General features: G+C 48.2%; 1 protein-coding gene across 8 annotated transcripts in view; it reads right to left on the reverse strand.

Moving 5' to 3' along the window:
- Positions 1 to 27,991, reverse strand: part of LOC144175082 (uncharacterized) — a 793,144-nt gene that overhangs the window by 228,562 nt on the left and 536,591 nt on the right. The window contains exon 1 of one of the 8 annotated variants that reach the window (XM_077704132.1): positions 27,589 to 27,966. The exons of the other annotated variants lie outside the window; for them this stretch is intronic. Within the exon in view, the coding sequence (XP_077560258.1) occupies positions 27,589 to 27,599 (11 nt within the window). The 5' untranslated portion in view covers positions 27,600 to 27,966. Of the gene's footprint in view, positions 1 to 27,588; positions 27,967 to 27,991 lie in introns of those variants that run through there. 8 annotated transcript variants of the gene reach the window in all.

Raw genomic sequence — 27,991 nt, forward strand, 5'->3', positions numbered from 1 at the left:
GGATGTTGTTTTTCGTCCGTGATAGCGGGAATAAAAGTTAACGAAACTGGCGATGTCTGCCGAGCTAAGCTGCCTGGATTGCTACGCCAGATGAATGCGATGACGATGGTGATTATAATGACGAAGAGGAACACGTATGATTTTAACTATTCACAAAGTCTGACCAAGACTTGTGTCTTTTAGGTGCGCCAATAAGGCTTTTGTAGCACGAGAGGCACGTTTGGAAGAATTCCAAGGACCTTATACGTCCCTCAGTTCTAGTCCTGCGGAGAGCGAGGTATACGTACCTAATGACAATGAACTTAAAAGGGTTGGCAGATTCGAAACTCAACTCGACCGTGAGTGATTGGCTAGAGTGATGAGTGTATATAGCAGAGCTTATTCAGGAAACTAGCTGTGACAGTTGTTTTTAGTGATAATAAGTGCAACGCAGTATTGAAGCTGGACCAGGAGTGACAAGCATGAGTGATGAGTGAAATTGAGCTTGTTTATGTACATAGAGGGGACAGCTTTTTATAACCCTTCATTTCTTTTTTAAATCCTCTTATCCCTTTACACGCAGTGAATATGGTATTACGCAATGGTGACGACGAATGTTCTGATGAAACCGTATCGAGCAGTAAGAATATGCGCCAGAACGTGGTTTAAACGCTCTCACCCAATCAGGATGGGTATAATTAATGATGTGCGTGAATACGATTGGGGAAAAATGTGCTGCGCTATTCTATGGTGATCTCACGACTAAGAGTGGCCGCAACGAAACGGGAATACACTGACGGAACACACTGCAAGCAATTTAGCATTAAAAGCCACCTAAAACAGAGCATTGAGCCAGAAAGACCGGATTCTTCAACCTGCAGGTATATATCAACGTTAGAAGCAGTAAATTAGAAACAATTATCTAGAAGTATATTTCGTACTAGCATACAGTTGCATTAACGTTGAGCTAGTGTTCCAACAATATTTGATCAAACAGGAAGAAAACGCTACGTCCGTGAAAGCGGAAATATACAATATCCCCTTAGACACCTGCTTCCGCTTTCGAAGCTCAAAGAACGCTGACCGCGCCCACCTGTCGCTTGTGAGTTTTAAAAGCGCAGAAGACATTTTTCTTTTTTACGCCCCAGCCAGGCTACCTGTCGCTGTCCGGGAAGAAAGTTACGCAGAGAGCCGTTGACAGGAAAAACCCTCTCTCCTTTCACTTCCAACCGGCAGGCCTAAACAATAGCCCGAACTTCCTCCCTCTGGCAAACGGGTGAACTCGGCCATCGCTGGACGGTTCATCTGTCCCTTCCCTCCACCTTGGATCCAAGTCACCGGTTACAACGCTGCACCGATGCCCAAACGTAGCGTCTCCCTCACGTCCATTGCTTACACCGCGGCCGTACGCCCCTCCGGTCACACCGCGCACAACGGCTGTATCGAAAACTAGTTCCCAGCCGGCGAGAAAAAAAAAAAAGCAGGCCGTCGCGAGATCGGCCGGGATGGGCGCGATCACGGCGCACGGGTGCGTGCGAGCATGCGGCAGCAGTGGCCAAGCCGCCGCCGCAGCCTGCCGTCCTCTCCGATGCGGAGAACAATGGGAGCCCCGGGCGATCGGCGGCTCGCCTGCCTTCCTGCCCGCTCTTTGCCTAGCCAGCGCGGTAACTGCGGGAAAAACAGCTCTCTCTGCTCAGCTGGCCCTGCCGATGAGCGCACGCGAGCGAAAACCCGATCCAGAAGCGAAGGTGACGACCGGAGCGAGACTATTGACTACGAGTGTAGACTCGAACGCGGTGTCGACTTTTTATCGTAAAGAGGACAAACCTTTCACACGGGGTCGCTGAAAATCCTATACTCGGAACGCCGCTAAAATTAAAAAATCAGCAGATGCAAACACAGAGAAAAACGCATCAACGTGAATAGTTCCCCTTACTCATTTCAATTACACCTGTTACATGCCCCCGACTCTGCAAATTCAGACATCGTTGGTTCATCTTTTTTTAAATGCCATTGCGCCACGAAGACGTTTACTTTATAGCGCTTAGGTTACAAAACTGTCTCGGATTCACTTCAGTACTCCTTCGTATCAACGCTGCCTCCATTCACGATCAAGTGCCGATGTTTCTAAACGCCGAAGAAGCTATTTTTTCCCGCACACCATAACTTACATATTCTGACGACAGTAAGCAGTGTGGATGCACGCCAAAAATGTGATACGTAGCCGCAATTGTTGACGTTCAAATAGCGGCCCTACCAAGAAGCGGTCGGCTGTAAAAAAGAACGAGGAAAAACGGACCGAAATTTTCCTTCAAAGGAATACCTTTGACAACAAAGGCACACAACAGACCTGCCTGCGGGGTTCCAGCGATTATTTGCTCGGACAATTATCGGCAGCCAGCTTTTTCCTTCCTACCACAGGTTGAGCACTTGGAAATTTCCCTCCAGATAAGAGCGTGCGCGCCTTAGCGACTTTCTCCTCCTGAGTGATCCCTCTTCCAACCAACCTTAATAAAAACAAAACTGCCACAAACTGTAGTTTCCTTCGTGGCATAGCTTCAGGGGAATGGCATTATGCCATTGTTACTTTTTTACTCACGTAGCCCAGCGGCCTGTTTCAGTTCCGAACGTGATCGATTTTGGCGTTACGTCGGAAACTCTTATCGAGCAGATGAGATAGCGTTCGGAAAAGGAAATACATTTCAATTATCCCGGCCCGCAAATCCCAAATACGTAGAACACCCACAAGATAAAAAAGGACGGGAGGGGGACCATTTAATTGTCGCCAACCGCCTTGCTCTAGCCAAGTTCTTGGTTACACGCCAAATCTCCACGTTCTGTGAACACGACAGCGCAGCGCAAAAGCAAAACATAACACAATACTCGACAATACTCATTATATCGAATATGCGCTGCAACTACCCAACCAGACGTTCCACAGACAAAGATTCAGGAAAAGGATGGAAAACGCAACGCTTCGCAAAACTATCAAGGGGATCTCCTCATATCCCCTGCTTTACTCAAGAAAGTCAGTTTTGCCCGGACCTGCTGACGTTTTCTCAGGCCTTCGGCCAATGAGGGCAGTGAAAGTGGCTTGAACGGACTCAAGGCGATGATGAGATCGCCAGTGTTCCTCCTCTCTCTCTGTTTCACCGCTTCCAGGAGGCTTTGCACAGCGACGATGGCCTGGCGGGGAGAGGGGGTGTACTAAAATATGCGGGAAAGCCGAGGCGGCATTTAAACGCACACCGGGCACGTTCTTGTCCCTCGGCGGCATCCAATAAATACCGTAATTGCCTGTCGCGATGCGAGGGACGCCGGCGACGCGGCGGGCGTTCGGCAGCACAGAAGACGCTTTCCCGTAAACATGCCTGCGGACGACCACGCGCCTCGCACAAGGACGACGCTGCGGAAAGCAGGTGGAAAACGATCGGCGGCCAGCACGCCTTTGTGTCGCGCATTTTTCTCTTTTCTTTCGGTGGTCACCCGTTGATTGGCCTCCACGCATTTGCTTCTGTTTCGTCGTCGTGCCAGGATTTTCCTCGAAACAGCGGGCTTTTCTTATCGCGCATGGGACGCGTGGTGACCACTCGGGACGCTGAACGTGAGCTCAGCTCGATGCGTTTACACAATGAAGTGAGTCTCCGAACATTTGTTGTTTCTAGCTTTACCTTCATCGCCAATTAGGGGTAGCAAGCCTGATTGCGCCTATAATACGCTCCGAATGTGGGGACGCAGGAATGTCGAGGCGGTATAGAGATTGTACCAAGCGCAAAAATTGCGTTCCTATATGATACAAGGCGTGGCTATTGGGGCTACGATGGAGAAGACAAAAAAAAAAATCACGCAAAAATGACAGCGTTCGATTTCAGAGAAAGGGAAAAAAGACTGCAAAACAGCTCTGAAGGCGAGGTCTACCACGCGACTATCCAGCCCAATTGACATTAAAGAGATCTGCAACCACTAGAGTGCCTTGCAAAGCATATGCTAATGATTTGTAGCCTTTAACTGTGAAATAGTCGTCTCGCTGGAACATGCTCCCCTGACAACTTACGCGAAGTATCTCACGGGCTGCCCCCTTGGACAGACCCAGAACTACACTGGGACGGTAATGAGAACAAGTAGGGAACGAGCAGCGCGACCAAGAACAGCACTCGACTGCGGCGCGGTCGGGCACGCGATGGGGACGCCGCGCGCGCGCGCGCTGCCGCGGGCATTTTTAAAACACCCCACTGCGAGAATGGCCCCTTGGGTGCGGAATGCCGCCCACCTTTTTTCTGGAGACCGAGTTATATCTCATTGTGGGCTCTCGTTTTTCTTTCTCTCTTTTTTTTCTCTCTCTTACTCTCCCCGACATCCAGGCCATTTTTTCGTGTCTTTTCCCGAAGGCCGAAACGGCACGCTGCGCACGTTGTGGTAATGAAAGACACTGCAAAGCCCTCTGCATCAGGAAACACTTCGTTCAATGCCCGCTGCGCATTTTGCTGCACGCGCGCGCGGTCGATACCGAAGTACAAGGTCGTTTACAAGAGCGCGGCGACGAAAAAGAAAACTAACTTGTGCTCTGAATAAGTATGGCGTTACGGGACGCAGGCTGGGCTTCTTTTTTCTCTTGACTCTTGCGCTTTCTCTTCGGTGAAATTATGTTCTACGCGGCAGGAAAATACGGGATAGAAGAAGAAATACGGCAGGAAAAGTAGCCACTTCACAAACTGCTGAAAGAGGGGCCCTGCAAAAAATATAGGCCAGGCATTCCCGCGAGCACGCAGCATGCTCACTCATTTACTGAAACAAACAAATAAATTAAAAAAAAGAATTAATAAAATGTGATTATTAGAAATGTACCAGGCGTTTACTTGGGCATTCTGTTAAACCCGTGCATTGTTCATTGGTGGTAAAAAAAAAAAAACTGGTTGATTCCTCGGTCATAGGAATCAGTAAAACACGAAAGTGAAATGAGCAGCGAAATCTGCAGCCGAGCGTGACTTGCGGGTCGGCGGTTGTCTTGTGGGTGTGCTTGGCGATCTACGTCCTGCTGGCGGGTCGCTTCGGCAAAGGTGCACTGGCGACATTTCCGTGATGGATATGACGTCAGTGAAATCTTGGTGCATCCTGGCATAAATGTTAAATTATAAAACCCGAAAACGAACCCGAAGCATAACGTACTCTTTGGTACTAAAGGTTGCTTCCCCGCAAGAAGACCCCGTATGCAGGGGTGTACCCTTTACAGGCCGCTTGCTTCGTTGTACAGGTGTCACTTCCATGACAGATATGACGTCAGCGAAATCTTCATGTAGCCGGGAATAAAACACTTTAGTGTTAAAAAAAACAGTCAGGCGTCACCGACGGTTGCCTTGCAGTAATCAGCCTTTACCCAATAGCGTTCGCCTACCTTCTGTCTTTCTGCTCCCGCCACTTTTTCGCAGTACGCGTCAAGAAACTTGCCAAACAACGGTTTACAAACACACGAACTTTGGGAATCACACTGTCCCGTAAAAGCGGATCCACCCGTCTCTCTCTCTCTCTCATATATATATATATCACACATACACACACACACGCACACACACACAAGGGAGGGTCCCTATACGCAGACGACCACAGCCCGCGTACAAATGCAAGAAAACTAAACAGTCTACTAAGCTGCCCGCCGCAGGGCCTGCGGCCGTCACCCTAAGAGCCAGCTGGTCGCAGGCTAAATGCATGAATTGTGTGATAGGCGCGGTGGAAAGCACGTATAGCAGACTGCACCAACGTCAATACATTAAGAAGAAGAGAGGGTGAAGGATGAGGAAAAGAGAGGACGGGTAGGCCCACTCCATCCCCTCATATCGCTGACGGAAAACGACCGAGGTTTGACGCCGTCCACAAGTATTGTTCTCGCGTTGCGACGGCTGCTGCGGGGCACTGCGATCATGCGAGCCAACGAAGGGGCCAATTCCTCTTAATCGGCACACGATTTGACTCAAAAAATGCTGTCAGCGCTGGGACATTCCACAGTGCAGGCGCGACGTTTTGCATTGCGTGATGGTGCAGCCTTTTTCACTTTGTAACATTTATCACCTTTTCCTTTGGGATAATCGCAAGCCTGGCCTCGTTATAAGTCAAATGTGTTCGCGTTGAGGCAATTTCTTAGAGTGCAGTACGCCAACACCTCGAAAAAAAGCTGAGACCAGCCCAGCGAGTCACGAAAAGAGGATTGGTACCAAAGTATGAAGTACGCAGGCAGATATCGAAGTATGAAGGCCTAAGAGCCCTTTATTAAATACCGCCGAGGCACTGTTTTTTTCCCCAAGAAGCGGTATGCTGGAGTAACCCTCAAAGTTGAGCGAGTTGGTAAATCATCCTTGGGAACTAGCGCGCGAAAGAACGGGACGTCGTAATGAGGCTTGTGTTGTGCCTCTTTCTGTCGTTCCCTTACTCCTTTTTCGCGCTCTGTAGTTTTCCGCGAAGCGCTATACTGTGCACACCCAGCCACTCTAATGTCGGCTTCACTGCCTGACACAAGTGCATTGCTGAGAAGAGTTTCTTTGGGGGCAACTTAAGCCGTTATATGAAAATAATACTTTAGAGCCTTACAGCAAACGCCTGCATAAAACCCTATGTATCCCTATGAATGTTACATACCAAATACTTTTAAAGCGCGCTTGACTACCTTACCTAAATTCATCGCTAGGACGACGTTTTCTTTTTTTATCAGGGACGAATTCAGGAGTCTGGTATCATAGTATGAAGGACTTAACACCTTACATTGTAGCATTTATGTTTGCGGCGATAGCGACACATGGAGCGGTAGGGACGGATATACATGTTTCCTCGGTGAAAGCACATAGAAATGGTCAAGCAATTCAAGGGTTATGTATGAAAGAACTCTGATATTAAGCGTAGCTGTAAGAGGTAACAACGCGTTACGCAAGGCATCAGTACGTGTGCCAGAAAGATAAAAGGAGGGGGAAATCAGGCACGACTACATCCTTATCAGAAGATCTTCCAAGCGTGTGTAGCCGTCTCTCATTCGCACAGAAGGGCAGCAACCAACGTGTGGAACACAAGACACGTAACGCTACAACACACGGGCCTCGCCTCACAAGACGGCTTTGCCTCCGATCAAGATGTTTTTCTTCGACGCTACGTCACAACTATTACGATAAGAAAGTCAAACGAAAGACAGAAAGCACGCTCAATACGTCGTGATGTCACGATCTTGGTAAGCGACGTACACACAAGAGCAGCGCGCTGATCATGGTAGCCGCATAATGGCATCACTTGAACGTCCATACTCTCCGGCGTCGAAAGGGTGTCGGTTGTCCCTCCCCTCCTCAAACGACCGTGTCTCCATCGGCGGCTCCGCAATCACCGAAGGCGTACGAGCGAGGTTGCGGCCGCGGCGATTTGTCCGGCAGCAGTGGTGCCCGCGAGCACGCAGCTGGAACGCGATGGCCCGTCCCGCTCAAATAACAATCACGCGTTGTCGTCCCCCCACTCATATCCGAACAATCGACGCGTATGCGTGCGCTGATCAGGCCGCCGCTTGCGAAAGGGGCTCGACGCACGACAAGAGACGATGCGCTGCGAGCGTGGAACCGCGGCAGCAGTGCGGAGGGGTTCTGCTGACAAAAGTGACAGCGGCGGCGGAAAACGTGCCTCATTGTCTAACGAGAGACAAGCGACGCCGCCGACGAACGGGCCGTGCTCGCCAGACAGCGCCGTGGACACGATCAAGGTTGTCTCGCCCATCAGACGACGACGACGACCGACGAACACGCGCGATTCATGCACGACGCCTCCCTCTCCCTACGTCTACTCTACCGTCCTGCAGGACCGCCGTACCCTCGCTTTCGCATCATTGACGACGACGACGACGAAGCCACAGCCTCTGCACACGTCGTCTTGCGGGACAAAGACAAGAACAACGACTCAAGCCCGGCGTAGACACGATTGCACAGACGCCAACCGGGTCGGTAGAGACAAAGAACGCCGTGTGATCTGCGGCGCCAGGCTCAGTTCCAGCGACAGATGTGCTCATCAGTGACTGCGTGCGTTGCTGTGAACACCAGGGTCCTTGCACAAGCGTTCATGCCTGTCGTTTAACGGGGCCTATACGTGCATCGTGCTGGAGGCAGCAGACGCATTTCAGGTCTTCGTGCTGCTGTAGCACTACTAGCTGTTTCACCATGATTACCTTGGCACAAACTAGTCTATAGTTCATACCACAAGCTGCATACAGCACTGTGGAGGCTACATTGTTGTCAATAGAGCCTCCACTGAGGGCGCCAAATCACCGCGAATGAAAGCGAGAATAGGTGCGGGTATATAGCGAGAATAGAATAGGTGCGGGTATGCGAGAGGGGAGATGGAAAGGTCCTTTCAAAACCCACTTCGCGGTGAGTTAGGCACCCTCAGCGGGGTCTGTATTGATAACAATGTAGCCTCCACAATGCTGCATGCAGCTTGTGGTATGAACTATAGCTAGGCGTTTGGTGAGTAAGAACAGCAAAATTCAGACAATATGAACTTGGATTGTTTTCTATTAAAAAGCAAGTAGTGCGCCTCACCTACAGTACCTATAGTTACAGGGCTCACCATGAAGAGAAGCAAATTCCACTGACTTCCGAGAGATTTCACATGGGCTGGGTTTCCACCGGCTCAAGTGGGCCCCAGCCACTATGAATGACGTCAACGACACCATGTGAAGCAAGCTTGGAGTAAGGTCTTAGGCGACGCAGTGACGGGTTGAATAATTACGGTCGGATGTTCTCTGAGTGAAGTTGAAGTAGGGGAGCTGGAGTTAGAGAGATCATAACGACAAAGTTTACAAATGAGGTTCCTTCCGAAAATTACCACGTCACAACAGCAGTCATGGGAATCATAACACAAACTTCAAAATTAAGCCAGTTAATAAAGGAAGCAGATAAAAGAGTGGGGACCGCTCATCCACTTTTTCTCACGGCACCCATGACAGGGACCAGTTTTGCATTCAGCTCCGTTTGATCGCACGGCTTGAACGTAAGCGTGGAGTTAACACAGTGATTCCTCTTTGCTTGGTACCTCCACTATGACGTCACTGCAGATGCTAGATAGCGGAAAATTTGAAAGTTTATCAATACTGAGTTTGTTTGTTTTTTTGTTTTTTTTTTGTAGAAACTGCCATCAGAGCCCAAACAGAGATTGGAGAGTTATCAATCAAGGGCTAGTCCTTTGAAATTTAGCAAGGTTGAATGTCGTGAAGAAGTCCAGCTTGCTGAGCCAGTTGGTTCATATTGAAGGATGAGAAACCATCGAAAGAAGGACGCAACATAGACGGAGAGACGAGATAACACAACGCTGGAGACAACACAACTCCCAGCGTTGTGTTGTCTCGCCTCTCCATCCGTGTTGCGTCCTTTTTTCGCTGGTTTCCCATCCGTCCATTGAATTTCGTCTTAAAAATCATGAAAATCGCTTAGGCGAGTTCACTTTTCACTTGCAATATTTAATAATCTTGCGATTTTTTACTTTAGGTGCACAACACATCTCTCAAGCAGAGCCCCTACGTATCTGTGTCACAATATCTGCAACAATTACTCGCGACATTTTCAGCTGCTTGCTTCGAACTGCGTACGATCTATTCCCGAAGCCCTTGCCGTTTTTGCCCAGTCAAACCCCTTTTCCGATCCATGCATGCGTGCAGAGAGAGGGAAGCATTGTGGCTGCTTGCAACTGCTAGCTGGGCGCGTAGCGTTATATCGCGGCGCCTGGAGGAGGAGTTGGTCACTCCGAAACTTTAGGGAAATGGCACTTCATCGTCATAATCATCATTAGCAGCATCTAGCTTTAACGCTTCGAGAAGATTTCATAAAGTATCAGCACTGGCACCGACCACAGGGGAACCGCAGCGTGCTTCTCACATGTCTGTCTGTTCTCACTATAGCGCATGTCAGAGTTTGATAGCGCCGTGGAAACTTATTAAAAAATACATTCCCGCAAAGCATCCACCCACGGTGCACGTTCAGCTGCTGCTGAGCGCTGTGCAGAAATTATTCACTGCGTGAAAATTAGGCGCATTATTTTCAGTGCACATTTTCATTTTTTTTCGCGCAATTGAGTGCATCTTAACGACGTTTAGATGGAACGTACTCCTGGAACGTGCGTGTGACGATTAGCATGATTAGCATTTACAAGATGCTGCTAAACGCGATCGACGTCGTTACACGATTCCTTAGCATCAGTTTCCGAAGTGATCCCTTAGCGGCTGCAAAGTAATCCAAGCTCGTACTCATTTTCCTTTTCACACTTTGCGTAAGTGGAACTATTTTCCCCTGGCTTATATCAAGACCCAGGAGTACTTCCCAGTTGTAAATCGCCCTGGCCGTTTCGAAAAAAAAAAAAAGATAACAGAGCAACAAGATATCTCCGTATTCGATTCGATATTCGAAGCCAGTATTTCCCGAATATTCATATTAGATTCGGAAATTCCGTTATTCGAATGATCATACCCTAAAACTACTGACAGCAACTGGACCCGAAGCATTCTATAATCTTACCTCGACGATTCTAAGCAAACAAAGGTCGGGACACCGGGTAGGCTTGTATGCTTCCTGCGAGCCACAGAATCACTGCACTGCAAGTTGCAACCTTGACAGCAGGTCGTTTGGGCCGAAAAAGAAAAAAAGAAAAAAGCACGGATCTAACTATGCGCCACACAAGTCATCCCAAAACTAACACTTGGAGGCGTACGACCGGAAAGGCCTGCCGCAGATGTCTCCCCGTTCGAACCTCACGAAGCCCCGCGGACCGCGTGGCTTCCATTGTTTGGCTCAACGAAGGTGAAATATTTATTGACGCTCGTGATCCCCGCGCGCCTCTGACAACAGTTGGGACCCGCTTTGTTTCAGTGCATATACGCGGGGGAATCGCCTGATTGTTTCTCCGCGGCGGAAAAAAGGAACGCGTTCCGTCTATAGCGGAAAGAATAGTCCGGGACACAATCAAGGCCTAACTCACACCGCCGCCTGCACAATGAGAATCCACCCGAGCACGCGGCCTGCCTGCATGCCGTCGAGCGCCGCGGCGTACGAGTACACGCTTTGTGTTCCACCAAGGGCCAAAGTGCTGCCAAAAGCTACACCCATTTCGAGCGCCAATATTTAGGTATGGAGGTCGCAGAACACAGAATGAACACTGGTATACCTCTATTGTTGCCATTGCTAAATGCAGTAACAGTGGACACTGTCTGTTGTAGTTATTTCTCTTCTGGAGAGGAAGGCGAACAGTTCATCACATTGCTTAAAACGCCCAAACTTCAGATTTTAGTGAATTTGGGTGGGAACGTGCTTATTTTTTTGCGGGCTAGTTATTCTCATTCGTCTAGTCATTTCGTCAGCTACTGGCCTCGTTATAGGCCCAGTAACTGGCCCAGTTAGCATTACTGGAGTACTTATGAATATTTTGATTAATTCTAGATCCTGCACAAGGAGCGGTATGGAACGCCACAGTCCTTCGCGCCGAAACGACGGTTCTGTCTCCGCCTTATCAAACACGAAATAAAACAGCGAGCTGAACGACGTACCCTAAGCGCACGTCAGAAAGCGTGCGAGCTATTGACGATTCCTCAGACGCTTAGCGATTCTCAGACTCAGACTCACACGATTCTCAGACGACCCTCAGACGAGAGGTAATGGTAGACTTTAAAGTTAGTCATTAGCGTGAAGAGGTAAAAGAGGCCGAAGCTTGCAACGCTGCTCGGTACCTTCGCCTGTCCACGTCTTCCACGCCTGCGTTCGGTAAAGGTTTCCGCAATAACAAAAAAAAAAAAAAAAACAGACACATCGATGCGAAAACCGTAGGCGAACGGTCCGCACCTGTCGTTCGCAAGGCATACGGGGCCTCCGCGATGGCGAGCCGTGGGGAACGAAGTTCTAAGTATCCCGAGATGCAACCGCTACAGCGCAGCAGGCGGTTGCTTGTCCCATCAGCATGTAAAACGTCGCCCGAGACAAACACCGCGCACCGTGGGAGAGGGTAGGAACGAACTCCATCTGGCGCAATCGGGCAAGAACATTCACCGCTACGTTTGCGCAGCGGCCATAACATATAACGAATCGCGTAAACAAAGGCCCAAACGCGGTCCTAACCCGCCGAAGCGTACGCGAGGTCACTCGTCACGTTAGTTACGCTCCCCGTTACGCCGCCAGAGCTCAGGGTCTTCTCCTCCGCGGGATAAGGCTCGCCCTTTGGTTGTTTTTTGCTCCCCTCCCCGAGGGAGAAAGTCAAAGGGCGGCGGTGCGAAGACCCGTTCGTCGATGACGGGCCAGCCGTCAGAGACGCGAATACGTTGCCGGCGAAAAGAGGCGCTGCTGGACGGACAGGCGGAAGACCTCGGCAATGAACGCGCGCCGGAGAAGGCAGGCGCGCCGCCGCCCACGGCACAAGGTCTCCAAAGGCCAAGGCTGCCGCTGCCGATGATGCGGGAGCCGCCGATCGGCCAGCCGAAACAGGCCCGCTACTTGATGCGCGCCGCGGCGCGCGCGCCCTTCCCAACACAATGCATCGCCGGGGAGCCGCCATTGTTAGCTCGCCTCGAGAACGAGCTCGCTGCAGCTGCGATCGGCCGGGCTTCGGGGGCGAACGCAGAGGCGGCCCTCGGACGTCCGGCAGGCCAGCCGTACGCGTTCAGGGCGGAACTCTAACGGCACACATTGTTGTGCCAGTTCTTTGAGCACTGCAGGCTGTACACGACCCTCATAGTGCGTGCTCTGCGCAGCACTGCACGCGCGTCCTAATGATTCCTGCTACGCACGGAATCGCGCGACAGCTTCAGGGTATACAGCCGTGCTCTTGTGGGAAGAGTACGGTACAAAATAGAAGGCAGGTGCCAACAAAACAATTTGCAGCGAACCAGTGATTGACGCGCGCGCGCCCTGTACGAACCCTAACGCATCCGTAGAGAGCCCTACTTCCCTCCCCCCTCCCCCCCCCCTCGCCCCTTTTTCGTTCAGAACGTATGCAACCGCAAAAATGAAATTTCGTAAACAAAATTGCAACACTGGGATTCTTCCACCCTCTCATCCCCCTTTCAGTTCACATGAAGTCCACGGAAGCAGGTGTACATTCCCGCGAGTAATCAGTGGACAAAACCCCTCCTTATTTACTTTTCTTTTTTGTGTTACTCCCTCATTGGTGGCCATGTGCTCGCAAAGTGGGCAGCCTCAACGGAGCGTGCCCCTTTTCCTTTGCAAGCGTTTTTTTTTTTTTTTTTGTGCGCGCAGATACGAATTCGTCACGAGTTGTCGGAAAAGCGTGGATAAAAGCACTAAGTAAATGCCGCCGCTGTCATCCACAGTGCAAATTATAGCGAGAGACTATGCTCTGTGAGAGCAAAGTATACCATTTATCGCTCCACCGAGCAGCGTTCGTCGATCCCCACCGTTCCCTGTGACAGGTGTTGATTGATCACGCCAGTGCCGCTCCAGCGCTGCGGTCAGCAGTAGAGCATCGGTATCACTAACGCTTCGGAAACAGCGGATCCTGCATTTGATTTCCCGTCTCGCCGGTAAGCTTACGTACAAGACCCCACAGACGCACCGTGAAAGCGACAGTGTTACGACTCCCTCGTCGGAAACAGAAGGAGCGTGGTTGGACAACACATTAATTTCATTTTCCCTCCAGCGCGAGCTTTTAATGTGGGCGATTGAAGTGTGAAATCCCCGGAGCTGTTTCATAAACACTTGTGGTGAAGGTGTTGAGAACACGTACAGGGTAGGTTAACACTAGAAGCAGCGCCCACTGCTGTGCTGGAGAACATTGTATGTCAGCGGCGTTGAATTGAGCTAACATTTGCGTCGGGGGAAAAGGGGGAATCGCATTTTTAGAAAACAAAAAAGGACAGAAATCGGGGCGAATAGGTTGCCGCTAATGGTTAATTAACAGTGCAAACTGGACGAAGGCGAAAAGACAATTCCAACCCGGGCGCACACGGAATAACATGTCCAGGACGCACTAAAGCTATACCTTCCAAATTCGACATTTTTTTTTTTTTAACAAAGAATTGTTTTCTCAAAAGCTGCGAAGCGTGCCATATTGGGTTGAGCGATCTGCGGTTAGAAATACAATGCCGTGACGGTGGGCGAGCGCTTCCGCATACAGTAGACTCCTGTTAAGCCGAACTCGAAGGAACCATGAAAATTTGATCGTCTTATCAGAAATTCATCTTAAGCGGAGGTTTTCTGCATTGTGGACGTTTCGGGAGAGAAAAAGTGTTGTTCCCCTTAACCATTCGTATTAAGCGAGCTCGCCTTAACGGGAGTCTACTGTATATCATGTCGGTCTAAATGCTGATTGATTGATTGAGGGGTTTAACGCGCCGACGCAACGCAGGCGATGAGGCGCGCCGTAGTGGAGGGCTCCGGATTAATTTTGACCACCTGGGGATCTTTATCGTGCGCCGAAATCTCGTACACACGGGCGTTTTTGCTTTTCGCCTCCATCAGAAAAGCGGCCGCCGCGGCCGGGAATCGAACCCGCGACCTCGTGCTCAGCAGCGCAACGCCTTAGCCACTGAGCCACCGCGGCGGGTCGGTCTAAATGCTAATATCATGGCCAAAAGCATGGTGTAAAGCACCTGTATGCCATTTCATAGCTTTCGAGATGAATTATAACTTTCCCTTTTTCCCTTACTCGCCCGCAGGAACTTCTACAGCCTCGATTACCAATCAGCTGCAAACGCAGAACTGATTTACGATCAGTAAATACTCCCAGACAAAAACGGTTGGAGGATGCATTTAAATAATGGTTTAACAGGGTTAATCATCTGCACGCCATTTCATAGGTTCTAGATGAATTATATCTTTCTCTTTTTGCCTTACTTTCCCGTAGGAACTTCTACAGCCTCGATTACCAATCAGCTGCAAACGCAGAACTCATTTGCCATCACTAAATATTCCAACACAAAAACGGTTCGCGGAGACATTTCAGTGGTTTAACAGCGTTAACAGTCGTCCAGGCTCATGAGCTTGCGCCGGTTACCAGAGCAGTTGCACCACCATGCTCGGTTCAAGCGGCCTTGTTTATTATAAGTTGGTTCTTTACAATGATTGCTTTGTCCGGATAACAACGATTCCAATTTTATCCCAAACGTCAAACAAATAATCGAGATATTAAAGGAAACACTTTCTCGTTCCGAGCAAGTGTTGCCACGATAACGGCGAACGCTGGAGTTTCTTTTTTTTTTTTTTGTCAATAGGTCGATTTCCGTGAGTGCCTGCCTATGCTTGGATTGACAAACGTGCGCTGGGGACGTTGGGCGGTTGCCGCGAGGCACGCACACAAGACAGCTCGGCATTTTCATGTTTTTTTTTTTAACTGCCGGGCGGGCGCCGCAACGCACGCGCTCCCGTGCGCTCGGCATTTTCTTGGTATTTTTAACTGCGGACAAAAAAAAAATTGATAAACAGCTTCTCTATTCGAAAACGCATTTCGTGGCTGGAATGGAACCGAGTGAGTTACCAAACACTAGCTGGTTCAAACCGAACGAAGTTGTATTTTGTCTTCATGACCCCTTTAGGTAAGAAAAAAAGCACTTTATTAAACTACACTCTTAAAAAAAAGGTCGTGGCACTTACTAACAGAACACTAACCAGTTACTTGTCCCAGTATTGACTAGGTACATAGTTGATTTTACTAACTGGTCATGCATGACCTAGTAAAAAGCTACGCGTAACAATGTGGATCTGCTGAGTGCGCAGCGCGACATGGACGCATTCATCACGCACATGTTACACGTGGACAATAAACACATGAATTGAGCAAGAAAGCCTTGACATGTTGGTTATAATAAATTCTCTTTACCACCCCCCCCCCCATCCCGTTACACGAGGGGAGCGAGTATTTACTTAGTTACCTTAGAAATACATCTGCTCTTGATTTTACAGACAGAAGCGGAAAGTCCCCTAAGAGAGTCGGTGGGCTTGTCGTAAAAATCAAATATTTTAGCGATAATTTTAGAATTATGCATTTTAATGTGAGCATATACAAGTCGGCATGTGGATTTGCAAAAACATTTTAATCGAGATTTGGTTTGAAAAAAGAGCTGTAGTTATTATGTCAATCATTCATAGCATTTGTTACTATCAAACCAGCAGCTGCTACTAAGTGCACGGAATAGACTAGTAACGGTTCTACACTTAGTGGCAAGACCTACGTACCGTTCTGGTGGGTAGCTTCGTAATGAGTTAGTAAATACAGCCGTTACTACCCTTTTATACGAGCTTTTTTGTTAAGAGTGTAAGCTGCCCTATCGCCACAACGTCAGTTATTAGGTGTAACAATCGGTACACACGACCCTGATAACTTCATCGCTAAGACCGCTCCCATGTTGTGAACAATGCCTCGAATAGGCAGGCATACACTGCTGGTCAAACGCGCTTCATGTGAAGTTCTCGTTACTGCTATGAGAAACAAAAAGAAACAAGGACGGAGACAGTTCGCGCGTTCAACGGAGGAAACATCGCGGCGCACGTGAGCAGCTTCTTGTCGAGCGAATAGTTGACCGCCGTCTCTGAGTCACCTAGTTTCTTTTTAAGCCACGTGCGAAGCGAACGAATTTTGATTTCCTTCCTTGTGATCTTTAAGGGAGGATTAAGAAATTACTGAAGTAACGAAACGACTGCAGGCAGAGGACTATTAGCAATTGAGAGTGTTCTTTACAAAGTCAAAATGTTTTTTTTTTTTTTTTAGATATATCTTCGCGATCCCCAGCAGGTTTTCTGCGTCAATTAGTTGGTGTCGCATTTTGAGCGTAGCCCCTTTTCATTTAAGTCGTTTTCAGCGCTCATTACAAAAGCATTTCTGCGATAACGAATAACGTTCAACTCCCAGTATATATAGGCGATACCTTTCCAAACGACTAAAACTTGTGGCACGTGGCTCATACGTGTCAACATTGCTCAGTGCAAAGCAAATCTTGCATATTTGAAGCAGGAAACAAGCAGCATTCCTTGAACTAAATGTTTACGTTGGATTGGTTTTACGAAAACAAATGTTAAAAGCCGGGTAATAAAACGGCGTCGAAGAGAAGCGATATAAAAGCATAACAAACGAAGAAGAAAAAAACTGCCTCGCGCTGCAGCGGCGCGAAAAAAACACAGTATAGAAGGGAACAGACTCTGGCTTGCGCTAGTGAGTATAGGTTAGGGTGGTTTAATCCCAACAGATTCCGTTACAGTCCACGTTAACCTTAGAAAAAAAAAAAGAAAAAAAAACGAATAAGGGGCGAGCTGCTATGTGTTGGCGCTGGCCACAAGAGCTGCGCTAGTTACGCGGCATAGGCAAAGTGGCCCGAGCCGCTGCTGCTAAACTCGGGTGCAAGTTAACAACGGAAATAGCTCATGTGTCACTCCGCCCGGACCGCCGAAGCGATGGCCCCGGATGTCAACGCGCGCGCGCGTTTTGAAAGGAGATTGCGCTTACTGACTGATATCGTCTGCAACAGTTTACAGGTAAAGTCCGAAAAATCACGAAAGCGACTCGTGTCACGTTCAAAATACTCACGGCAACGCACTTTGCGCCGCGCGGAGGAACAGCGGGCGGCAGTGATGAGGCATGCGTAGCGGCAACTTCCGTTGTATATAAGTTGTACCCGAGCTACGTCTCATCGTTGGACGGTCTGGTAGCTGAGTAGGTTGCCGCGTTTGACCTGATTATACTTGCCTAAGCGTCCTCATGGCTATCACTACCATTGAGCAACGGTGGGCCGATACACACGCAAGCACCGCTACGACAACGTCATCAGGCTATAGCGGAGGACGCCGCCATAGAACACGTCCGAGCGGAAAGAGTCGGCACCACTCTCCCAGGAATCCACCCATTTTAGTCTGCAATCGTCAATCAAGTATACCTGACTGACCTGTCCTCATTCGCTTCAACCTAGGATACCATGTAGACGTGAGTCCTGACTCCTGAAAATGAACTCATACCGGTCACATCACACGGACTTGATCTATCAAACCAGGGTGACGGCCCCTCGCGGAAAGTGTCATTACGCGATTGATTTATTATAACGCTTAATATCTTCTAAACAATTTTAGTGGAGATTCATTTTTTTTTAAGTTTGAAAGCAATGGAACGCGGAGGGCAGGACTTCAGCTGCTTACCCCCTCCCACCCTCACTCCTTTTTTTTTTTTTTAGTGAGGTCTTTACAGCCCGTTGTCACTCACAAGATGTGAAACTCGTGGCCGGTGTATGTGCGGCGAAACCTACAGTGCAGATAAGTCCTGGTGTAGCCAAATGTAACCCATAACGGTGGTGAGATAACGTCAAGACACACCGAAAGCAAGCCCTCCTTCGCAAGTGCGCTTAGAGTCCCATAAAAGTAGTCACAAAAAATAAAACAAGGAGGAGGTTAGACTGCAAAAGCAAAGGGAAAAAAAAAACACCCCGCCTAATAGTTTCAATTTTTGGTTCTGATCCTCTAGCCCATTTTTATATAGCTGGACATTCCCTTCAGATAAATACTATCCAGTGTCACGCCACATTATCGACTACGCTTATTATAGGCGTAGCGTAGTGTTCGCAACACCTCTCCACGCCACGTATTATCGATTTTTAATTCAAACAGCAGCCCGGAAGAATAGTAGGAGTGAGGGAGGCCAACATTTGGCTGCACGATTTCCCATTTGGCGTCTACAAGGCTAACTTCTTTAACCCAAAGATGATTGTTTGACAACGCGCGTGTGCTTGCTAATGATATGCCAGTGAGCAACCCCTTAAAGCGACACCGAAGTGTGAATTCGTCAAACTCTTACTTATCAAACTCTCACTTGTGGCTGAATATCGTAGCACAACTTGTATATTCTCCCATTCGATCATTCAGCTTGAAATGTAGGGAGCGATCGTTCGGCAGAAAATAAACCGCCTTGCGACCCTCGCGGCCACCTTATGAACTACCGCAGTGACGTCACATTTGGATTGCATTGTCATTTGACGCAATCCTAGTTTCAAAATCCCTCTTTTTATGTAATTTATGAAATAATATCGGCTATTTTCGTTGTTGGTACACATGCTCACAATCCCCTAGAATGCCCACTGCCTCGCCACAGTCGACGTCAACAAATCCACGAGGAGCAGGAGAACGCCCGTTATCAACGTTCCTTTCTCGTAACAAGAAAAAAAAAAAAAAACGCGCGCAAACCGTTTGAAAAAAACTCAAGAAGGCTGCCTGCGTATTTTAGATTTTAAGATTTACAAAGTAATGAGACTTTTTTCACAGGCATAACTTACTTCAGTGAACAGTTTCCCTGTAGAAGTGGCCTGCGCTGTGACCACGTTTCTGGACACCGGCCATAGCTGGTATACGAGCCCCGCCTCTATGCAAGCCGCAGAAGCGTGATCGTTACGGCATTGTGACCATGTGTATCCTAGTGTCAACGATCTCCTGTGTAATGAGCATGCGGCCTATGCAAAGCATGAACACGGGGCTCTGAGTATGATGAATAGAGTTGCTATGCCGCCAGATCGATATTCCTGGCACGTATAAGTGCTAGCAAGACCGGTCGTACGCCATCGGCGTAACCAAGTGTTTCACTCATATATATATGGGCTCGTCAAATGCGGCCCCCGCGATGCATTACAGCGAAGCATTCAATTTAGGGCCATGCCACAGTCGCCTGCCTTATCAGATGGGCACTATATATACCTATATTGAAGCCTGACGCCGAAAAAACACGAAATAAAGAAAGCGTCGTGATGCTGACAGCCCTGAGGTGGGCCACTGCAGTTGAAAAACAATCTAGATTTTTGTTGTTGTCAGAAGCGGGATCGGTTTTCCGAAGAGGGAAAATTTTAATTACGTAGGAGGAAAACGAACGCCAGTCAGCTTTAATATCGTGCTCATAAAAAGCCAGGTTGAAGCGAATTAAGAGGGCAGCTGGGCTCAGGTAAAGTTGCCGCAATGGAAGAGTGTACTGGGAAAGGAGTGGTGGCCTTCTGCAACTACTGCTTGGCTTGCTTCGAAGCTTATATATATGCAGCATACATGTGTTATGCAATATGCATACAGCATCGCATGGAGAGGTTACCGATGCGCTTCAAGGCAGCGCGGGATATAAAAACATGAAAAATTACAACCTTTACACAGGAGAGCGCGTGCCCGCACAAACACACACACACACACACACACACACACACACACACACACACACACACACACACACACACACCTGATAGAGTCGCGCCCACATAAATTTAATATTATCAGTCCGATCAGCCATGCTTTAAACAGGAAGAAAGGTTTGGGATTTTCACAAAGTTTCTGTAAGTTTTGTGAATCTCGGCGTTCCTTCCAAGCAATCGGTTAACAGCACGCGTTGACGCACTGCATTTCGCTGTTTTATAAACGCGTGCCATAGCCTATGGAATGGCTTCTGTACTCATAATTCCAGTTATAGTAACCCTCAATATCCGCCGCATTACGCGAAAACGCTGCAATAAGACGACGTCTAACATATGCATGGTCCACATTTGAGTGCGACTGGGCTGCTGCAATGCAACAGCGAGGAACGTATTAGCGTAGTTCTGGCCCACATACCCCTTGTACGGTTTCGTGAACAGAACTACTCAGCTTTTAAAAGCAAGCGTGCATCGTCAGGAAAGAAAATTAACACAAAATAACCATTACGCCACTGTGAAATGTGATCGCGGCTTTCCTGCGCCGTGCACGTATACCCGGCCATGTTTTGGAGGGACGCTGAAGTCAAATCGAAATGCGGCAGCATTGTAGTACAAGCAAATCCTCAAGGACTCTGTCTTAGTTTATTGTATTTATTGCATTACTCTAACCGCTGCGCGTTTGTTATTATCTGAGCACATTCCACGGTTGCGAAACTAACTTATGGCGTTCCTAGGAAATTAGTCATTGGTCCGTTATTCGTTTTAATTAGCACTAAAGACATTCCACGCATTCGTCTTTACACTAAAAATTGTGTGTTGTTGTACTGCGTTATCTACACCATTGAGATAATTGAAGGCAATCTTGCTACGTTTTGAGCCCGGTGCGAAAGGTCATATTTCAGCATCGATCATCACGGGAACCGGTGAAATGGCATTCTCCAACAGCCCATTCCCATCTCTACTTGCTTACTCATCGCCATGTCTTTCTCTTAATAGGTTCTCGAGTACAAGTATTTGGACGTACTCTTTACTCAAAGTATATATTGGTTAGATATGAGTAGTACTAAACCCCCCGAAATTAACAACTCGTCTGTTTACACCGGACATCACGAGCTGCGCTGGAACACGACTGATAAGGTGGTGCAAGTGGCTGATTCGGTGTCCAATACTCGAATACGTACGCTTTGTTTACCCGCGTTCGAGGGTAGTTTCTCGCCCTCTTGCGTTATACCTGCCTTGAATATCACTCAACCCTTTTCTCGCTTTCGTGCACGCAGATTTAAAAATATATATATTATGGCAATGTGAACTTTTCCTGCAGCATATCAAATAACTATTTTCCTTTCGCTAAAGCACGCCAGGAGCCGCCATCACAATCATGTTGTGCCTTAGTTTCTCAACACAAATATTTTCAAACGCATTTTTGTCCCAAGTGCAACTGAGCCTTGCAGTTTCTCGAACCAAGCAATCCGTATTTTGTAGTTCGAACACGTATACGATGGTTAATATTCTTATCTGTTCTGATACGTAAAATCTCGCGAATTGGTAGCTCAAGTCGTTCCACTTGTTACGCATTTGTTACTGATAAGTTTGCGAGTATTTAATTACCGTTTGGTTGTATTGCCCGTATATTACTAACGTAATTGCACTGGTAACGCAATTTTCTGAGCATGTTGTGTTGCCTCTCGTCACTCGGCTTTTAAAATTATTATTCTACTGCGTCATTATACCAGGCACCTCACGATTTCACGTGCATTGTGCTCGTGGTTTCTTTACTATGTTGTTATAGCACCAGCAAAGTAGTCAAAAACATTTCTCCGAAAAAAAAAAAAAAGAAACGCCTTGATATTTCCGATTTGCTTCTTTGGATATCGCTCATCCATTCAAGTCTTGCTAAAGCCGCAAACAAGGCTGCAACATTTATATTGAAGTAAATGAATGCAGAAAACCTTCCCCATTAAGAAATCATCGACAAAGAAACGGCTTCCGTTATAAGCGGCATTTTGTTATAAGCAGTTTTCTGCACTGCCCGGAGAAAACTTTATTTGCTGCAGTGCATGTAGTGCACTGCATTGCATGCAGTGTATTATTTCCTGAAGTGCACGGGGAAAACTTCGAAAAAGAGATAAACGTCGAACAAGCTAGAAAACGTAATTCGAATAAGGTGATTTCGTAATAGCGAGGGTTTGAAGTACGTACAATACCTTAGTTTAATTCACAAGCTCCGTGGTTTAATTCCTAACTTGCGAGGACGGGAAAGCACCAGCGTCCTCCCTCGGATGACTCAGGAACTACGTCTCACTGGTTTGCGATGTGGTTTCATGCTACTATATCGCCCCACATCATTAAACGATTATCTGTTGATAATGCCAACTCCCCGATTGTTCGTTCAGGCACAATTATATATCCCGCGAACGTTCCCCGAATCTGTTAATCGCCAACGTCTTTACTTGCCAATGTGTCGTCGCAGTCGACGAATGACATCGGCGAAGAAAATTATTTTCTTTTTTAAATGGACCATGAAGGCAAAACCCAATTTTGTTCTGTTTAAAACAACTAGCCTTTGGTAACTCACTCAGCACCACTCCAGCCGCAAAAGACGTTTTAACAACAACAAAATAAAACAGTAAATATTTCAAAACTTTCAAATTCCGCGCCACAGTGACATCTCACGGGGAGGAGCGACGCAATAGAGGACACCTTTCAAAACGTAGTTATGAGTGTGTCAACTGCACGTTGGCTTTCACGTGGTAAGATCAAACAGAACTAGAGACCCCACTGAAATCGCCCTATCATGTTTCCTGGCGGTTGTTTAGGTCGGTTGCCTCCAATCGCGCAAAGAAGATTCTGTGACGTCATAGAGAAATCACCCGAAATCGGCTGTGGAGTCGCCACTGCTTCGTAGTTTCTCGCTAATATCTTCATCACTTCTCTGAAGTTTGCGATAAAATTGGTATCACTGTTATCGGGATAAAACATACTATTTAAGGAACCATGCAAACTATACTCGGTTACAACTCAAGAACGGCACCACCTCATGTAGTGTATCACTCCGCCAAAGCGCCGGACCCGTGACGTCAGTGCGCGCGCGTTTGGAAAGGGGTTTGCTATGAATGCGTGATATCGCTAGCCTTGTCTCACGCAGTTTGTTTGTCGTCACTGGAGTCGTTTATAAGCATATTAAGTTCAAAAAATTACGGGAACGGCTCACGCCATGTTCAAAATATTCCCAGTAACTAAGCCCTACTTGCGCCGCGCGGAGAAACATACGGCCGCGGTGATAAGGCAGCGGCAACTTCCAGTGCCGTTCTTAAGTTGTCACCGAGTATACAACTTCGTCTTCATGAACCCTCAAATGCACCTTTGAATGCACTTCTCTGAGGAAGAAATGCGAGTGAGTGGGCTGAACAAAACTCAAAACACGTGTGTTAGGCTCTCTAAAGTTTAAGTTAGTCTAGTTTCATACTGCGTTCACGCTTTACAATCAGAATCCTTCTAATGGCTGCGCGTGGGCAGTCAAAGTTCTCATCTGTAACCATATTTGGTTTGCTGGCCCTCTCGCACTGGACGATTTCATATATTCAGTTTAGTTTGCCATGTGTACGAAGTTACGGCATCAAGAAGTGAGGTCTGCACAACCTTTTGGAAGCCATTTATAAGCCCACCAAGAATAGGACACAATTTATAATTATTTTTGTGATGATCGTGTCGGCAGCAATTTCACAAGCGCGCAGAACTGCCTACGGAATGGTCTTTTTTAACAAACGTGTGTGCCGGACTCCTGGAATCAAAGCTTATTTAAACAAAATAAACCACAAATTGTGACTCCCTTTTGTTCGCCAATAACAATGCCCGATGAAAGAAAACTTCGTAGAAAACAGCATTTGTTTACTATTGCTTAACATGTAGTATAGTTTCCGCCTGGCGCCTACGTAACTGAAAACGAAAATCACTCTTGTCGCAGTGCGAGTTCGAGTGAGACCTATAGCGTGCTCTTCTTAATTTCGTTGCTAACGCTTCACTCGGAACCTGCAAGAAGTCTTCAGGTTGCGTTCTTGTAAGCGTTCGACGTGTTCCTGCAAGTTAACGAAAGAAAGAGAACCACAGTTTCCATTTTGCCTAGAATATTTAGAGAGCACGCTCGTACGGCCGAAGCTGGCGGGTTTCCGAACTGAGCGCAAACGCATGAAATTAACCCCCTGCCGGTAATCCCTGAACAAGATTGGTCTCAGCATTCAAGACCCCTACGCTAACAGCACCCAGCCGTTCCGGAAACTAAAACTTGGTGTGGTCCAATAACAGTAACCACGATACAGTTCGGAGGCCCGACAGATAATGATCTTGTGTAATTATCTAGTGTGTTTATCCTGAGCTATTATCTCGTGTAATTACCGTGTGTTTTTTACAAAACCTTTCGATTTGAAAGTGAAACATTCAAATTCAATGTTTCCTTTTACCCGCTATACCTTCGTGGTACGGGCTCTGGTTTTATGAGCCCGTTTAATAAAAAAAAGGTTCGGAGCTCCATGTTTTGACACTTCGAAGCTGTAATTTGATTCGCTGCGGCCAACGGTGATTGGGAGAGAGTTGCGACAGTGCCACCCTATACTTCAAAAAAGCGCGGTATCTCCGGTTCCTGTCTCAATTCCACGTAGGCACTGCCGGAATAGCTCAAAACGCACGTGGCGTCACACATGCCGTTATTAATGTCCAGCGGAAAAGGGGGGAATGTTCCGATGGAGCTCGCACATGGCGCCCTCCTTGGGCCAGACTGGGGACCTGTTTTGAACCGTCGCCACCAGGCAGCCGGCTGAACCGCACCGGCCGTGCTGCCCCCACGACAGACCGCGGGGCTTCCCCCCCGCCTCCCGTTTATGGTTGCGCAACACGTCCCTCGCCCGGGAAGGCACGCAAAACACGAATTCGCAGAGCCGCCGAACTTTTGCTCTCTCGAGTCGTTCGCATACAAGGCCTCATTACCCATTGTGCGAAAATTTCCCTGCGTCGTTTAAAATGCCGAGGTTCTGGGAATGTGTCAGATACTTTGCATGTAAGAAACCACATCCTTACTTCGCTTAGAATCGCTACGGTATATACTCGCGAGAATACGGTACGTATTGCCTTACTTCAATCATACTGTTCAGTATGTGTGATTTCGGCCCTTTCACAGCTGACACATGCAGATATCATCAATGGCCACGAATTCAGATTTTGGGTGTTTAACGCGCCGAAGGCACCCGGGCTATGGGGCGCGACGCAGTCGGGGGCTCCGGATTAATTTTGAGCACGTTGAAATCTTTAGCGTTCGCCGGAATCTCCACACACGGATATTTTCGCGTTGTGCCGCCACCTCAAAAGCGGCAGTTGCGGCCGGGAATCGAACCAGTGTCCTTGGCCTGGGCAGTACAACGCCGTAGCTAGCCACTGAGCCAACGCGGCGGGAAATGGTACTGAATTCAAAACAGCCCTGACCAGCTACGCAATACGTTCTCTTCAGCTTGTGCAACTTTACTGGATTAGCCCTATGAAGCGCGGATATGTCAACATCACATTATCTTTGAAACCCTTAGTTGTTAAACATAACTGTTCCCTGGAAATGCGCACAGATGCGGTTGTATCAACTGTGGGTCGTAGTGGCGCCTGGGCAGCTCCGTGTACAGTCATAAACAAATGAAACGCGAACACGAAAATATTAACCAGAACACACAAATAGCGCGATTTCTTCCCGTGCAAGTGAAATTGACGCGTGGCTTAATTACAGTAACGAAGATGGCAAATGTGGCTTGTAAATATACCAATAGCGCGCCATTATTGGGCCGTGACAAGCAGTATTTTTCAATTTTTCGTGTTCCGGTTAATATATTCATGTTCGCATTTAATTTATCTGTGACTGTACATTGCTTGTACCACTTGATTGAATAGAGGTTTGCATAGCCACCGAACAACTTGCACAACGGTTTCCGCTTCACGGAGCCAGAAAACAAAATCCTGAGCGCACGGCGTCATGTGGAGTGAAGGCGTTATTACGGCTGGTACGGTACACAAGAAAACAGACGGGGAACTTCGCATAGTACACTCATGCAGGTGGAATTGCGTACGTATTGCGCTCACCATGCCGGAAGGGCAAATACTTTTGCAACCTTTTCAGGTATTTCTTGTCATGTCGAGCATGTTATGGTCCGCTATGGCTTCATTTATTTCGGGGTCAGAAAAAAGATATACAGCGAAATGAAAAAAAAAAAAAAACGGTGCTTACTTCTGTGAATATGATTGAAATGAAACGAACGGATGAAACAATGTGGTAGCCTTACATATAAAAACAGATACGGATTTGTCGGCAGTTTCGTTTACATGCCGAAACGTATATGGCGCAACTCAGCCGTCGTGATTCTCAACATTTGCAAAAACGGTACTATTTCATGAACGCGCTCACAGTGCAACAGCAACCTAGGACTCTTAAGCTTCAGGAAGAGAAAGTGGCTAATCGAACCAAGCATGGAAATGACAGTCGTGGGCGTGATCTTCGCTTGCCTTAACTTCGTTTCGGATGGCAGGTATTATACAGCCGAACGCATACAACCGGGCGATAAATGCTTAAAGCCTGTTTTAAGCTTAACCCCCTAGACATGTGCCTTAGAGGCTAATCAGAAATATGCTAATTACTGAACAGCACAAGTTGTAGATTGTATGGTAGTCCTATAAGAGCCTTTATCAAACCCAGAACAAGGAAAAACTGGTACAGAGGTAGTAATGCATCGAACAGAGCATGCTTACCAACTATTCAGAAAAAACCGGACTGCTAAACGCTTGCTCACTTTCGATCAAGACGACGCAAATGAGCGTTACGGCCTAGACGTCCGCGGGTACCAACGGCTTATGCACGTAAGGTTGGCCACATGTTGAACAAACGGGATATATGTTCATGCTTGCAGGGATAGTACGGAACCACATCTGCTCTACGCTACGGAGGACGGCACATGATCGTCCTGACGAAATGCAACTGCTCCCGACTCTACCATCTTCTTTCGAGTGTCTGCTAAATAAACCATCTAGGTATACCGATACCACTATTATTTGTTTCTCACTTCACCTCACATCCCAAGGACGGCTCCGTACCTGGCCCGATTCTTCACGAATCTGCAGAATCGACTAAAATAACCACAAGTCAGGAGCACTTCAGGCTCAACTGATACACGATTCGGCTTGCACAAGACGTCTCTTAGCAGCAAACGACAGAGCGGCTACCCGAAACCAAAACGAAACCAACCGTGCAACGATAGCGATACCTGTGGAGTGATCCGGGCCGCATGCAAAGCGCGCTTCCACCCTGCCGCATCCCGAAACCGCTCAACGTTTCCAGCAGTCCGTCCTCGGCTCAGCATTCACACTGGCCGCTTGGTGCCAGTAAGAAGAGACCGACACTGCATGCGCGCGCGCGCGCGGCGCTCCGCATTCAAGGGACTCACAGAATGACCATTGAAGCCCGCCGGGATCCGGTCGTGGCAGCAGCGGTCGTCGTGGTCGGACGTGTGCGCGCACGTGAGAGACACAGTCAGCCGGCGGCGCTCCTCGGCGGCGGACAATGAGCGTCGCGGACCACAGGGGTGGGCGCCAGAGCCCAAACACCGGCGAAACACACACACCACTGGCGTCACCCACGAACTCGACACGGCGAACAAGGGGTGGGCGAGCGGGAGAAGAGAGCACCGGCGGCGGCGTGCCCCTCTCTATCGACGGCAACGGCGGCGTCGGCGCAGCGGAGGCGCGGGCGAGACGGTGATGGAGGGCACGGGCATCGGCTCCGGAGAATGGGCCGCCTGCGACACTTTGTCTCGCGCTCACAATGCGCGCCGCGAACAAGCGCCGACG

Source organism: Haemaphysalis longicornis, unplaced genomic scaffold (assembly GCF_048455015.1).
Source record: "Haemaphysalis longicornis isolate Haplotype H1 unplaced genomic scaffold, Haemaphysalis longicornis Haplotype H1 scaffold_3, whole genome shotgun sequence".
NCBI lineage: Eukaryota > Metazoa > Arthropoda > Arachnida > Ixodida > Ixodidae > Haemaphysalis > Haemaphysalis longicornis.